The sequence below is a fragment of the Cydia amplana genome, chromosome 14 (genome assembly GCF_948474715.1).
Source record: "Cydia amplana chromosome 14, ilCydAmpl1.1, whole genome shotgun sequence".
In the NCBI taxonomy this organism is placed as follows: domain Eukaryota; kingdom Metazoa; phylum Arthropoda; class Insecta; order Lepidoptera; family Tortricidae; genus Cydia; species Cydia amplana.
Window position 1 is genome coordinate 9049811 of NC_086082.1, and position 13206 is coordinate 9063016.

At 38.8% G+C, this 13206-nt stretch overlaps 1 protein-coding gene across 1 annotated transcript; it reads right to left on the bottom strand.

Annotated features, from left to right (window-relative positions):
- Positions 1 to 1690: 1690 nt before the first annotated feature.
- LOC134654099 (uncharacterized) lies at positions 1691 to 2543 on the bottom strand. The gene is made up of 2 exons (XM_063509524.1): positions 2408 to 2543; positions 1691 to 2144 (listed from the first exon to the last, which is right to left on the bottom strand). The coding sequence occupies exons 1-2, from the start codon at positions 2441 to 2443 to the stop codon at positions 1785 to 1787; spliced, it is 396 nt and encodes a 131-aa protein (XP_063365594.1). The 5' UTR covers positions 2444 to 2543; the 3' UTR covers positions 1691 to 1784.
- Between the last annotated feature and the right edge of the window lie 10663 nt (positions 2544 to 13206).

Here is a 13206-nt window from a genome sequence, read left to right on the forward strand (position 1 = left end):
TGGGTCATAGCTGCCGCTGCCGCACATTTAACGTTGATCAGTTCGTTGATTGTGCCTGCTGCAACTCACCCTTGAGTGACAAATGAGGTAGAAAAAGTTTTTCACACTGAAGTTAAAATGTATGAATGGCGAGCGAATAGTAAAAACGGTAAAATAATACAGCTGTAATAAACATACACTTAATTCAAAGGCTGCCCGTATTTCAAGCGGGAGCCTTCATGTCCAGACTCCAATGTCCAACTTCCGCACGTATCCGACGACGACCGTTGGTACTACCACTACCAACAGTTTAAACAGTTACCTACTATAATGAAAAAAAAAACCACGGTAATATTATACCTATACATTTACTACAGCATCAATTCATTTATACATAACTATGTTTCTTTTTGTACAAATATAAAATAAATTTGTCTTAATTTAGTCGTATTCCTAAAAGAAACGCAGTTATATTTATTTACGAAATTACTCTATTACTATAATGTGGATTTAAGTACATAGTATGTTGATTTTGTAAATAGTACTGTAGTTTTTGAAAAATGGAATAGGTATATTCAGGGACAAATTTAGAATATATTTTGCACCGCCTGTAAAGTCCATTGTCCATCCACAATTGAGTGTAGGTATAGGCAACAAAAATTAATAATAACTTAATATTAATAAGTTACCATTTGCTTGAAAACAACACAAATACTTTTATTAAGGCGAACTAAATCAAGAAAGTAATCGTGTGGTAAACTTAATTGCCTGTAACTTGTAAGTGCTTGGCTGAACGACGTAGCCTGCGAAGGCTACTAATCGTAGCAGAAACGTTTCAAACACATGTGTTCACTGTTCAGCCCACTTTATGCTTCCCACTGGCGCCCGTTACACTACGAGTATTAACGATAACGCCTTGATTACATAATATTTTACAGAATCAAGCTGCATATTGTGAAAATAGTTGCGACTACTTTTGTATTATATTTCTTGCAATGAAACTTGCGGTAATATAATACGGATTCACATTTCTGAAATACCTCAGTAATTACAGCATTTCCTAATCTAAAATAGGTAGGTCTAAATACATTATACAAATATCTTTAATTTTTATTTGCTAAGTAAGGCGAGGTTACATTAAAGTTTAAATAATTTTCAGGTCCTCAATAGACCATTGAGCTAATCTAGACTGCGCATCCAAAGATACGAATGTAAATACTAGCTTCTACCCACGAATTCATCCGTGTGGGATGATGATGTTAATTGATCATGATCAAACTATCAAACTACTCATCAATATCAGTTCATATGCGCCTCAAACTATCTCATCAATATCAGTTCAGTAGCGTGAAGAGGAAACATACGGACATACAGAGTTACTTTCGCATTAATAATATTAGTGGGGATGGATACTGAACTTGGTTGGAATTTATATTTGCATTTCATTTTAGAAAATAACCTACTAATTATAGCTGTCTAATAATGACGCAGTAGGTATAGCAAATTGGAACAATGTCCTGGTTTACTAATGTTGTGGTTAATCGTTACTGTTATCAACATTAATTGTGTTTAAATTTGCAAATTTTAGAGATATCTCTCTTTGAAATTAATAAAATAAACACAGATATTGAAAAATGAGCTTTATTAAATATTACAAAATGGAACACGTTCCAACAATCTAAGTGTTTAAAACGTAGTTCAGTTGATTCTGTTTGAGTATACTTGGTTTACACATCAGTCGCAATACTCCTGAGGTTGAATTCGTGACAGTTGTTTACTGATGTCTATAGTCTACTAGTGTTGAATTAGACTGTGGCAGGCGCCGCGGAGATCGGGGCGCAATCAGCAGAAGGCGTGGCCGTGCAGTTTCCGAGGTTGCAGTAAGGCAGGGTAGGGTCGGTGCAGGCGCGCTGGATAGCACCAATCTTCGTGCATACAGACTTGGTCTTACAGTCTAGACAGCTGCTTCCGACGGTGGTGCAAGGGGCGAAGACGGGGAACCAGGGCGCGGAGGCGATCCACGGAGGGATGAAGGGGTTGGCTGCGGGGGCCCAACCAGGGGCTGCGGGCGCACCCCAACCACCGGCTGCGGGCGCACCCCAACCGCCAGCCGCTGGCCAGCCGCCAGGGCCTCCACCCGCTGGCACGGCTGACGCAACTGCCACCTTTGATAAAAATATTGTTTTTAATTTAAGTAACAAAAAGTAGCGAGACATTTCAATGCTTCGCGTTATCATAGGTAGGGTAGGTACTTAAGTTCATTGCGTTTTTGCGTCCGCCCTTTTGCTGTTACATTACCACATTCGTTCCAGAGGTTTGAATCATGTCACAGCATGATACCATTATATGTAAAAGAAATATCATGCGATTGCGTAATCCATCTCATATTGGCCCTGAAATGAAGATCTTGTTACAACAATGCACTTACCAAAACACACAGGGCTAATACAATCTTAGAAACCATATCGATGATTTGTTGTCTTCGTGATGTGATCGTTCGTTCGTACTTTTGATACAACTAGTTGTGATGTCGGTATTCAGTGCTCCTAGTCTTTTATAGAGTCTAATATTTAATGAAAGGCTTAGCGCTGAACAACCCAATTAGATAGGAACATGAGAGGTTTTACCCATGGAAATGAATAATGTTCAACATAGATAACGTCATTCTCTAGGTACCGATAGCAGCAGCGTTATGTAAAATCTATTCATTAGTTATATCGGCCTAACTATATTAAAAATCAGGCATTACAAATGCTCCTACTGTGCTAGGTATCCACAGAGATTTAGCGTACCTACTAATGTTCGAGTGGTAAAAATCATTTTCGTCATGAGGGCAATCATGAGTTATGTGATGCAAAGCTTTGAAATTAGGAAAATCACCCACATTAGGCACATAATATAAATTACTGCTGATAAATTCGCATTGCAAATGTGACAGTTACGAGTATTATACTCTTTAATTTAAATCACCGATGCAATATTAACTTTGCAGACGCTACATTTGTCAGGCTTGTTTTTGCACATTTTGTTGACATTACCTATAGGTAGGGAAATTTTAAGCGAATTGTTTGTGCTGGGATTACTACCAGTGTAATGAACAATTACAGGGGGCCTCGCCGTCATTTGATGAGACCCACCTAACTTATTGCTATGGACTTTATTTGCATTACCACCTACCTACTATGTCCCTGAACAAAATGACAGAAATCGTTTCACAAATTTAACATTTTTGGAACAGTCGCCATCAGATTTATCGGAGCGGTCGCGGTGCTCAAACCGCGACCGCTCCGACGCTAATTAGCGTTCCAAGTTCATTTTTAAGTTATTACATGCAACACTAGAGACGACATTCTCAGATATGGGAGTAATTAAGTACGAGTAGGGGCCCGATTCGGATTTTGAAATAAATATCTATAAGATATCTTTTAGACATCACCAAGATACGATAACGATATTTTTAGGATCTAACCTGTCAAATTTGACATTTGCGCGATTCTGGAGATATTCTTGAACGATTTCCACAAGATATGACTTAGAGATCCAATTCACATCTAATAGATATCTAGGTAACTCTATCTAACGTAAAAGTGACATTGGTTGCCAGAATTGAGCTGCAAAAGAGAACTAGTAGAAATCTAAACTATAACGTATCTAGAATGGATCTAGTACGTGTCGTCTCTTGTGAATATCTTGAAGTTCGAATACGGCAGTAGGTATCCTGGTTAAGCCTAGCTAAGCTGCTAGCTCGCTGGACTGGATATCAGAATCTGCCTGGGTAGTGTTTGTGTAAAAAATAATTAGATATTGGCCCAAATTGCTCTGAAATCATAGAACAATTATAATTTAATTCATAGAATAATTAGGTATATTTAATTGTATCTGCGTTCTCTTAAACCTAGTTGATACCTACTGTTGATAGCAACCCTGCCCGGTAAAAAAGATAGGTACCTATATTTATCTGATAAATAAGTACAACAAATAATTAATTATCCTACTCCAATCTTATACCATTTAAACGAGCAATATGTATATTTATTTATATGTCTATTTCGGGGATCTCGGAAACTGCTCTAACGATTTCGATGAAATTTGCTATATAGGGGTTTTCGGGGGCGATAAATCGATCTAGCTAGGTCTTATCTCTGGGAGTAGGTACGCGCTTTTTTGAGTTTTTATATGTTTACCCAGATATCTATACCTTTAAACGAGCAATTCTTGTTTATTTATTTATTTATTTATTTATATATATATATATATATTTCGGGGATCTCGGAAACGGCTCTAACGATTTCGATGAAATTTGCTATACGGGGGTTTTCGGGGGCGAAAAATCGATCTAGCCAGGTCTTATCTCTGGGAAAACGCGCATTTTCGAGTTTTTATATGTTTTCCGAGCGAAGCTCGGTCACCCAGATATTTTTCTATAAATGAGAAAAACAACGAAACATTTTTTTACTCGTATTACCTAATCTACTAATCCCAACGTCACCACATCTGTATGACTACAAAATGTTATTTATGAAGGAAGAAGAAAGTTATGTATTATGAAATAATTGAAATGTTGATATTTTTATCCTCTTATTTATTTATTTATTTTATTTATTTATTACTATTCGGAGATCCAACAGCTGTTAACATGTTAATAGGTTTTATAAATGTGATACAAAAAGCCAATTACAGGTTCTCACCAATAAATACAGATTAAGAAAAACAATTGGTGGTTAGCACTATTGCACTACACATTCATTTCAACGCCAAAGGCAGAGTAGTTAATTTTGAATTCGTATTACTAAAGAAGATTCAAAAGAAACACAGATTAACAGATTAAGAAAAACAATTGGTGGTTAGCACTATTGCACTACACATTCATTTCAAGGCCAAAGGCAGAGTAACTAATTTAGAATTCGTATTACTAAAGAAGATTCAAAAGAAACTAAGAACAAACACAGCACAATGAAATTTCAAATTCCAATAAGCCATGCTCATTTAAAGAACTCCTCTGTCAGGATACGCCGCACAGTTAGGATGTTGCTGTTGAAAATATCGATGTCATGCTCCTTCGTAAGTTTATTTAGACATTTACTAGCACGTATCAAAAAACTGTTCTGTCTGTAGTATGCTGAAACAATTTTCAATATTTGGATACATCTTATTGATGTCAGATTCCAGAGATTATATAATATTTAGCCTTCACCGCACCCTCATTCTTTCATTCTTGAATTAATTGTGGCAAGCTCTTAACTCTATTACCTTTGATTTCGCAAATTGAACTTTATTTTCTATGTATCTAGATCCGTTTTATGTTCATATGCGTTACAGGATGTACAGAATCAATTTCCATCCTGCAAATGTTATTGCTTCCTTCGTTCGTTGTCCTGAAATAGGTTTTGATATTATACTTATAACGCTTTCAAGGAAACATGATTTCTAAAGGATTCCTGTGCAGAATCTAACTGTGGTAGGAAATGTCAAATTTTATAAACAGAAATATTTTTTTCCTGATACCATTTTTGGCTTCGTCTTCGTCTAAGCTATTTGTATCATGTTTACGAGCTACGTCGTTTATTAAACTTGCGGTATTCAGGATTGATAATCAGGAATTTTTCCGCGAAACCCTACCAAGTATTCAAAATTATTTATTCATTTAACATGCACTGGGTACGAGTATACTGGTGTGTCGAATCCTCCATTTAGGTATTAAAATGAATAACTTGTATTAGGAGGAATTCGCGCGCTTTCACACAAGGTTCCGACTTATGACGCCTGATATTAAGGCTTTCTCGTTAAAAAATCATCCTGTATTTTCAGTTGCCAAACGAATTCGGACAGCCTATTCAATTCAACGACTCGTATTGTGTCGAATCCTCCATTTATTTAAGTGAATAACTTGGATTAGGAGGAATTCGCGCTTTCACATAAGGTTCCGACTTATGACGCCTGAGTAAGGCTTTCTCGTTAAAAAATCACCTGTATTTTCAGTTGTCAAACGAATTCGGACAGCCTATTCAATTCAACGACCCGTATTGTGTCGAATCCTTCATTCATTTAAGTGAATAACTTGTATGAGGAGGAATTCGCACTTTCATATAAGGTTCCGACTTATGACCAGGGATGTTGCGAATATCCGCATCCGCAACCGCGGAACTTCCGCATTATTTTCAAATTCCGCATCTGAATCCGCATCCGCATAAAATCGATGCGGAGTTTAATGCGGATGCGGATGTGGAACAGGTCGGTACAGGAAAGTCTTAGCATCGGCGTAAGTGCTAGACTGCTAGGTAATTTAGTCATTAGCAAAAAAAACTATTAGAAATGAGCAGTCAAGCGTGAGTGGGACTTAATGTACGGAACCCTTGGAACGCGAGTCCGACTCGCACTTGGCCGGTTTTTTGAAATAAAAATTACTAAAATGTAATATTAGACGTTTTTTATGTACCTATCTTGACATCCGCATCCGCATCCGCATCCGCGGATGTCAAAAAATCTGAGTAAGGCTTTCTCGTTAAATAATCATCCTGTATTTTCAGTCGCCAAACGAATTCGGACAGCCTATTCAATTCAACGACTCGTATAAAGACCTTTTCCTGGAACATGTGCATGTTCAATGCCTCGCACGTGGAAAGCCTACCTTTGAAAAGAAAATGGCGCATTAATATATTGTTTTCACTATATTCTACGTGAACCATTTAGGTACTGTGTGTTTATTTATTTATTTGTTGTTTCTTTTCATAAGATACAAGTTGTTACTTTTTATAAATATATTTATCAAGGTAGACAAGCTGTCCTCATGCTCAAAATTCAGACCCAAACAAATGGAAAATTCTAAAATTGAAATACGAGCGGTACGCTCAAGTCTAAAGCTTTGGATTCCTCCGAAAACGGTGCCGTCATATTACGGCCGCTATATAGCGTTGACTGACGTCACTAGAACGTTGTCTATGTAAACAAGATGGCGCGGTTTCCTAGACGGCGTTACGTTACGTTGATTGTCAACGTAACGTAAGATGACGGCCGTCATGACCTTGTCGATAGTTTCGTGAACGTTTTATTAGATAGCGGTGACGCCATTTTGAATAAATGACACGAGATTTGAATAAATGATTCCGTACTACGATTATTTTCCTCTTCTGATGATATTTCATCCTCCAAGTAAACTATAGATGATCAAGCAAATCTTGTCAGTAGGAAAAGGCGCGAAATTAAAATTTTCTATGGGACGTTATCCCATCGCGCCTACATTTTTCAAATTTGCCGCTTTGACCTTGGTGGATGACGGTGTGTTATGACGCCGTGGTACTTTCCACATGTCGCCACCGTAAAGACAGCCGTCTTTTGCTGCCGCTATATGACGGCCGTCATATGACGGCACCGTTTTCGGAGGAATCCAAAGCTTTAGGGTAACATTCCATTTCTGACCGTGCTGTACTACTGGTACTGAACGCGTCGCTGTTAGGTACTGTCAATTTCCATAGTACCTAAAATGAACAGTAAGTAGTGCAGCTGCGGTTGGAAATGGAGTGTCACCTTAATCTACAAGAGTAAGTAAGTATAGTTAGACCCAGCTGCCTCTACTACGATTTTGTCGTGACAAAGTATGGAAGCGCATATGATAAACGTCATTTTTAGGGTTCCGTAGCCAAATGGCAAAAAACGGAACCCTTATAGATTCGTCATGTCTGTCTGTCTGTCTGTCTGTCTGTCTGTCCGTCTGTCCGTCTGTCCGTCTGTCCGTCTGTCTGTCCGTCCGTATGTCACAGCCACTTTTCTCCGAAACTATAAGAACTATACTGTTGAAACTTGGTAAGTAGATGTATTCTGTGAACCGCATTAAGATTTTCACACAAAAATAGAAAAAAAAACAATAAATTTTTGGGGTTCCCCATACTTCGAACTGAAACTCAAAAATTTTTTTTCATCAAACCCATACGTGTGGGGTATCTATGGATAGGTCTTCAAAAACGATATTGAGGTTTCTAATATCATTTTTTTCTAAACTGAATAGTTTGCGCGAGAGACACTTCCAAAGTGGTAAAATGTGTGTCCCCCCCCCTGTAACTTCTAAAATAAGAGAATGATAAAACTAAAAAAAATATATGATGTACATTACCATGTAAACTTCCACCGAAAATTGGTTTGAACGAGATCTAGTAAGTAGTTTTTTTTTATACGTCATAAATCGCCTAAATACGGAACCCTTCATGGGCGAGTCCGACTCGCACTTGGCCGCTTTTTTTATAATTATAACATTGACGTTTATGCAAACACGTCCACACTTTGTCATCGATTGCAAATTCTGTGCAGAGATTAACTTGGTCCAACTCTAGTTATCGCCTGACTGCGAAGGTTACAGTGTATCTAGTTAAATATTTGCTGACATATTCTTTGAGCCAACATCGTAACGCTCAGACGCTTACTAACTGAGATAATCCACTACGAACTGAGTTAGCATAAACCGCTACCTACTGTAAACTAAGAACAAAAGTAGGTACCTAACTTGTTTATGTTTAAGTGTACGTGTTTGGCTATGGGTGAACTTTGTATCTTTGCTTATAAGTGTGACTTTACGCTTCCCAAAGCCCACTTGAAAGTTGTGAGAAGCCTTGCTAGATGGAAAATTTAGACTTTAGGTAAACATAATATAACTAGCCTCTGTCCGCGACTTCATTCGCGCTATTAAATAGGTAAAATGTCCCCTACTGCCCCATAGTATTCTCATGTTAAATTTAGTATGATTAGTAGTAGGTAAATTTAAATTTATTTTGGATTTTAGGATGATTAAATATGTTATGTCCTTTTCTGTGTGATTTCATCGAAATCTGTTCAGTCGTTTTTCCATGATGGATCAGATGTCCAAATATATAATTTTTCAAATTTATAATATAAGTAGGGGAACTATTTTGCTTTAGCTACTGGCTCAACTAGTTTTCTTTTTAAAGCAAATACTTACCTGCAACGTGCATAACTATAAGTACATTTCTTGTACCATTCTTTCGTTTAGCAATAAGTACCTAAGTACACGCTATGTACATAAAATTAAATAAGTATTACTTATAATAAAATTGTGCGACGTATTTCATCATAACTAAAAACCGTACATTGCTTGATATATGACAAGGGCTCAAATGATTCTTACAATTATCAGCTTTATAATATATATCTTTGCCACTCTCAACTCAACCCATCATGCCCTAGCTTTAATTTAACTCTCTCCCTATATCAGAGGGTCTACCGCGAAAATAGAAAGTTCGTTATCTGCCTCTATCAATCAATCTCTATTGATCGAATATGCAAGAGTGATAGAGAAGCATTTCGATTTTCGCGGTAAGCCGTCAGATCATAGAGAAGGCTTGCCTGGTTGTTCGCTTAGGGGTTCTACGTCCTACACTACTTTTCGAATCGCCACTAAAGATACCCCGACTTTCGTTAAGGGGCCCACAGATTACCAGTTCGCCCGACGATATCAGCCTGTCAGTTAAACGCAAAAGGTGACAGCTCCAAACAACTGACAGGCTGATATCGTCCGGCGAACTGATAATCAGTGGGCCCCTTTACATTTGAACGCCAGTCTTCAATTCAATTGAACCACCACTACCAAATTCAATGTTATTGAAAAGCAAATAACAAATAATTATCTTTAAATGGCCACAAATGTGCGGTATGTTAATACACCGTTTCCTCTAACCGTTAATTAACAATTACGAGAATATGTAAACAGTGTAATCTTAGAGATAAGTTTGGTTGGAGACACGTGACTCACTTACGTAATATTTGTGACCTTGCCGTTTTAATAAAATAAGTAATACTTAGTGTATATGTTTATGTTTAAAGGGTAAGGGGTTTAGCTTTGATCCTAGCCTTAATAAGATTCTGTGTTCTCTTCAATTGCTTATACTCATATTTCTGACATTACGCGAGGTTTCAAACTAGAATGATGTCGTACGTGTTGTTTATCCCTTACCCCTAATTTATAGCAAAGTATAACGTAAGGTCTGAAAATAAACTTGATATATAATGAACATTTGATGAATGAATTAACGATGTGTGAATAGTGTGTGATGTGGGTGTTTTTAAATACTATAAAAAGAGAATTAATTACTAAGAATAATAATTCATTATTAAGTGCAATTTTAACGAATATTGTCCCACTACGCTTAATTTGCACTCACTTAGAAAAGACAATGCGTCTTGCGTACATATCCTATAGGAAAGTCATACTTGGCGTAGCGCTTGGCATGAAAATTTAGCGAGGATGGTCTTTACAGTTCCTAGCCACGCTAGCCGCCTTTTATGCGACTGGAATACCCCTTACATGGAAGGAATGAAGAAATATCATTCGGATTAAGTACGAGTATGTTCTACGTTATTTGGTGCAAATATTTACAACGGCGGCGAAATGGGAAGCCCTCAAGCGTCATTAAATGCAGTGCAAATAAAACAGCGCTACTTTAGCAAATACGTAATTACCTAAATATTATTTAACAGTAATTTATAAATGTTGCTATTTAGCAAATAAATAATAACAAATGATTATTTAGATACTTTAGCGGCTAAATATTTGGATATTTATTAATTAAAAAAACAATAATTTAAAAGTCAATCTTTCGCCTCTGCTTACTGAGATATTTTTAGATTCGTCATGTCTGTCTGTCTGTCTGTCTGTCTGTCTGTCTGTCCGTCTGTCCGTCCGTATGTCACAGTCACTTTTCTCCGAAACTATAAGAACTATACTGTTGAAACTTGGTAAGTAGATGTATTCTGTGAACCGCATTAAGATTTTCACACAAAAATAGAAAAAAAAAAACAATAAATTTTTGGGGTTCCCCATACTTAGAACTGAAACTCAAAATTTTTTTTTTCATCAAACCCATACGTGTGGGGTATCTATGGATAGGTCTTCAAAAATGATATTGAGGTTTCTAATATCATTTTTTTCTAAACTGAATAGTTTGCGCGAGAGACACTTCCAAAGTGGTAAAATGTGTGTCCCCCCCCCCCTGTAACTTCTAAAATAACAGAATGATAAAACTAAAAAAAATATATGATGTACATTACCATGTAAACTTCCACCGAAAATTGGTTTGAACGAGATCTAGTAAGTAGATTTTTTTTAATACGTCATAAATCGCCTAAATACGGAACCCTTCATGGGCGAGTCCGACTCGCACTTGGCCGCTTTTTTTAATTAATTGAAAAACAAAGTCTTATAAAACATGTAAGCAATTTAGCTAACAGCTTGGATTTCTTGTGATATACGAGTAGACTAATCGTTTTCTAAATGTATTTTTTTAAATAAACTTAATACCTAGGATATACTAAAAAATAATGAAATAGTTAAACCTACTTTCATCTTTATTAGACAACTAGCTGTGCCCGCGGCTCCGCCCGCGTGGAATTCGGTCTGTGTCAGTAAGCTAATTCATCCCTAATTTCTCTTTCTCTCCCCTGGAGGCGGAACTTGAAGTAAAGTTGACAGATGGATACGATTAGCGGGCTGAAGTCCAGATAAAATATTTTACAATTAGGTAGGTACCACTAAACAAAATTACACTCCAAACCCAATAGTTTTTTTCACCCTTCCCCAGCTTCGCCCAGGCTGTAAGTACCTAATCACAGAACAATAGTATAAGTGTCTAAGTGCGAAGGCCGAAGGCCGAGCTCCACGTAGGGCCGCAGGCCCGAAGCGTCCAGGCGGTCAGTGCTTAAATACAGAACATGAACAGTATAAGTGTCTAAATGCGAAGGCCGAAGGCGGAGCTTCGTGCAGGTTCAAAGGCCCGAAGCGTCCAGGATGTCAGTGCTTAAACACAGAACAATAGTATAAGTGTCTAAATGCGAAGGCCGAAGGCTGAGCATCGTGTAGGGTCGAAGGCCCGAAGCGTCCAGGATGTCAATGCTGAATCACAGAACAATGGTATGTGTTTAAATGCGAAGGCCGAAGGCCGCGCTCCGCGTAGGGCCGAAGGCCCGAAGCGTCCAGGATGTCAGTGCTTAAGTCGTAATAGTAGTCGCTCGGTAGGGGCAGAGTTTACGTGAAATTTTGGTGTGGATATCTAATGCGAAAGCCGAAGGCCGAGCTCCATGTAGGGCCGAAGGCCCGAAGCGTCCAGGATGTCCGTGCTTAAACATAGAACAATAGTATAAGTGTCTTAATGCGAAGGCCGAAGGCCGAGCTTCGTGTACAGTCGAAGGCCCGAAGCGTCCAGGATGTCAATGCTTAATCACAGAACAATGGTATAAGTGTCTGATTGCGAAGGCCGAAGGCCGAGCTCCGCGTAGGGCCGAAGGCCCGAAGCGACCAGGATGTCAGTGCTTAAGTCGTAGTAGTAGTCGCTCGGTAGGGTGCCCAGAATACCACCTTTATCAAAGTAGGCTTAGCTTTAAAAGTGAAAAACGCGAGCGTAGCGAGCGCGAATTTTTTTTAATAGAAAAAAATTGAGAGAGGCTATGTCAGGGGCACAGCCGCAATGGTTTACGTGAAATTTTGGTGTGGATATCTAATGCGAAAGCCGAAGGCCGAGCTCCAGGTAGGGCCGAAGGCCCGAAGCGTCCAGGCTGTCAGTGCTTAAACACAGAACTCACAGAACAATAGTATAAGTGTCTAAATGCGAAGGCCGAAGGCCGAGCTTCGTGTAGGGTCGAAGGCCCGAAGCGTCCAGGATGTCAATGCTTAATCACAGAACAATAGTATAAGTGTCTGATTGCGAGGGCCGAAGGCCGAGCTCCGCGTAGGGCCGAAGGCCCGAAGCGTCCAGGATGTCAGTGCGTAAGTCGTAGTAGTCGCTCGGTAGGGTGCCCAGAATGTCATCTTTATCAAAGTAGGCTTAACCTTAAAAGTGAAAAACGCGAGCGTAGCGAGCGCGAATTTTTTTGATAGAAAAAATTGAGAGAGGCTATGTCAGGGACACAGCCGCAATGGTTTACGTGAAATTTTGGTGTGGATATCTAATGTGAAAGCCGAAGGCCGAGCTCCATGTAGGGCCGAAGGCCCGAAGCTTCCAGGCTGTCAGTGCTTAAACACAGAACAATAGTATAAGTGTCTAAATGCGAAGGCCGAAGGCCGAGCTCCGCGTAGGGCCGAAGGCCCGAAGCGTCCAGGCTGTCAGTGCTTAAACACAGAACAATAGTATAAATGTCTTAATGCGAAGGCCTGAAGGCCGAGCTCCGCGTAGGGCCGAAGGCCCGAAGCGTCCTGGATGTCAGTGCTTAATCACAGAACAATAGTGTAAG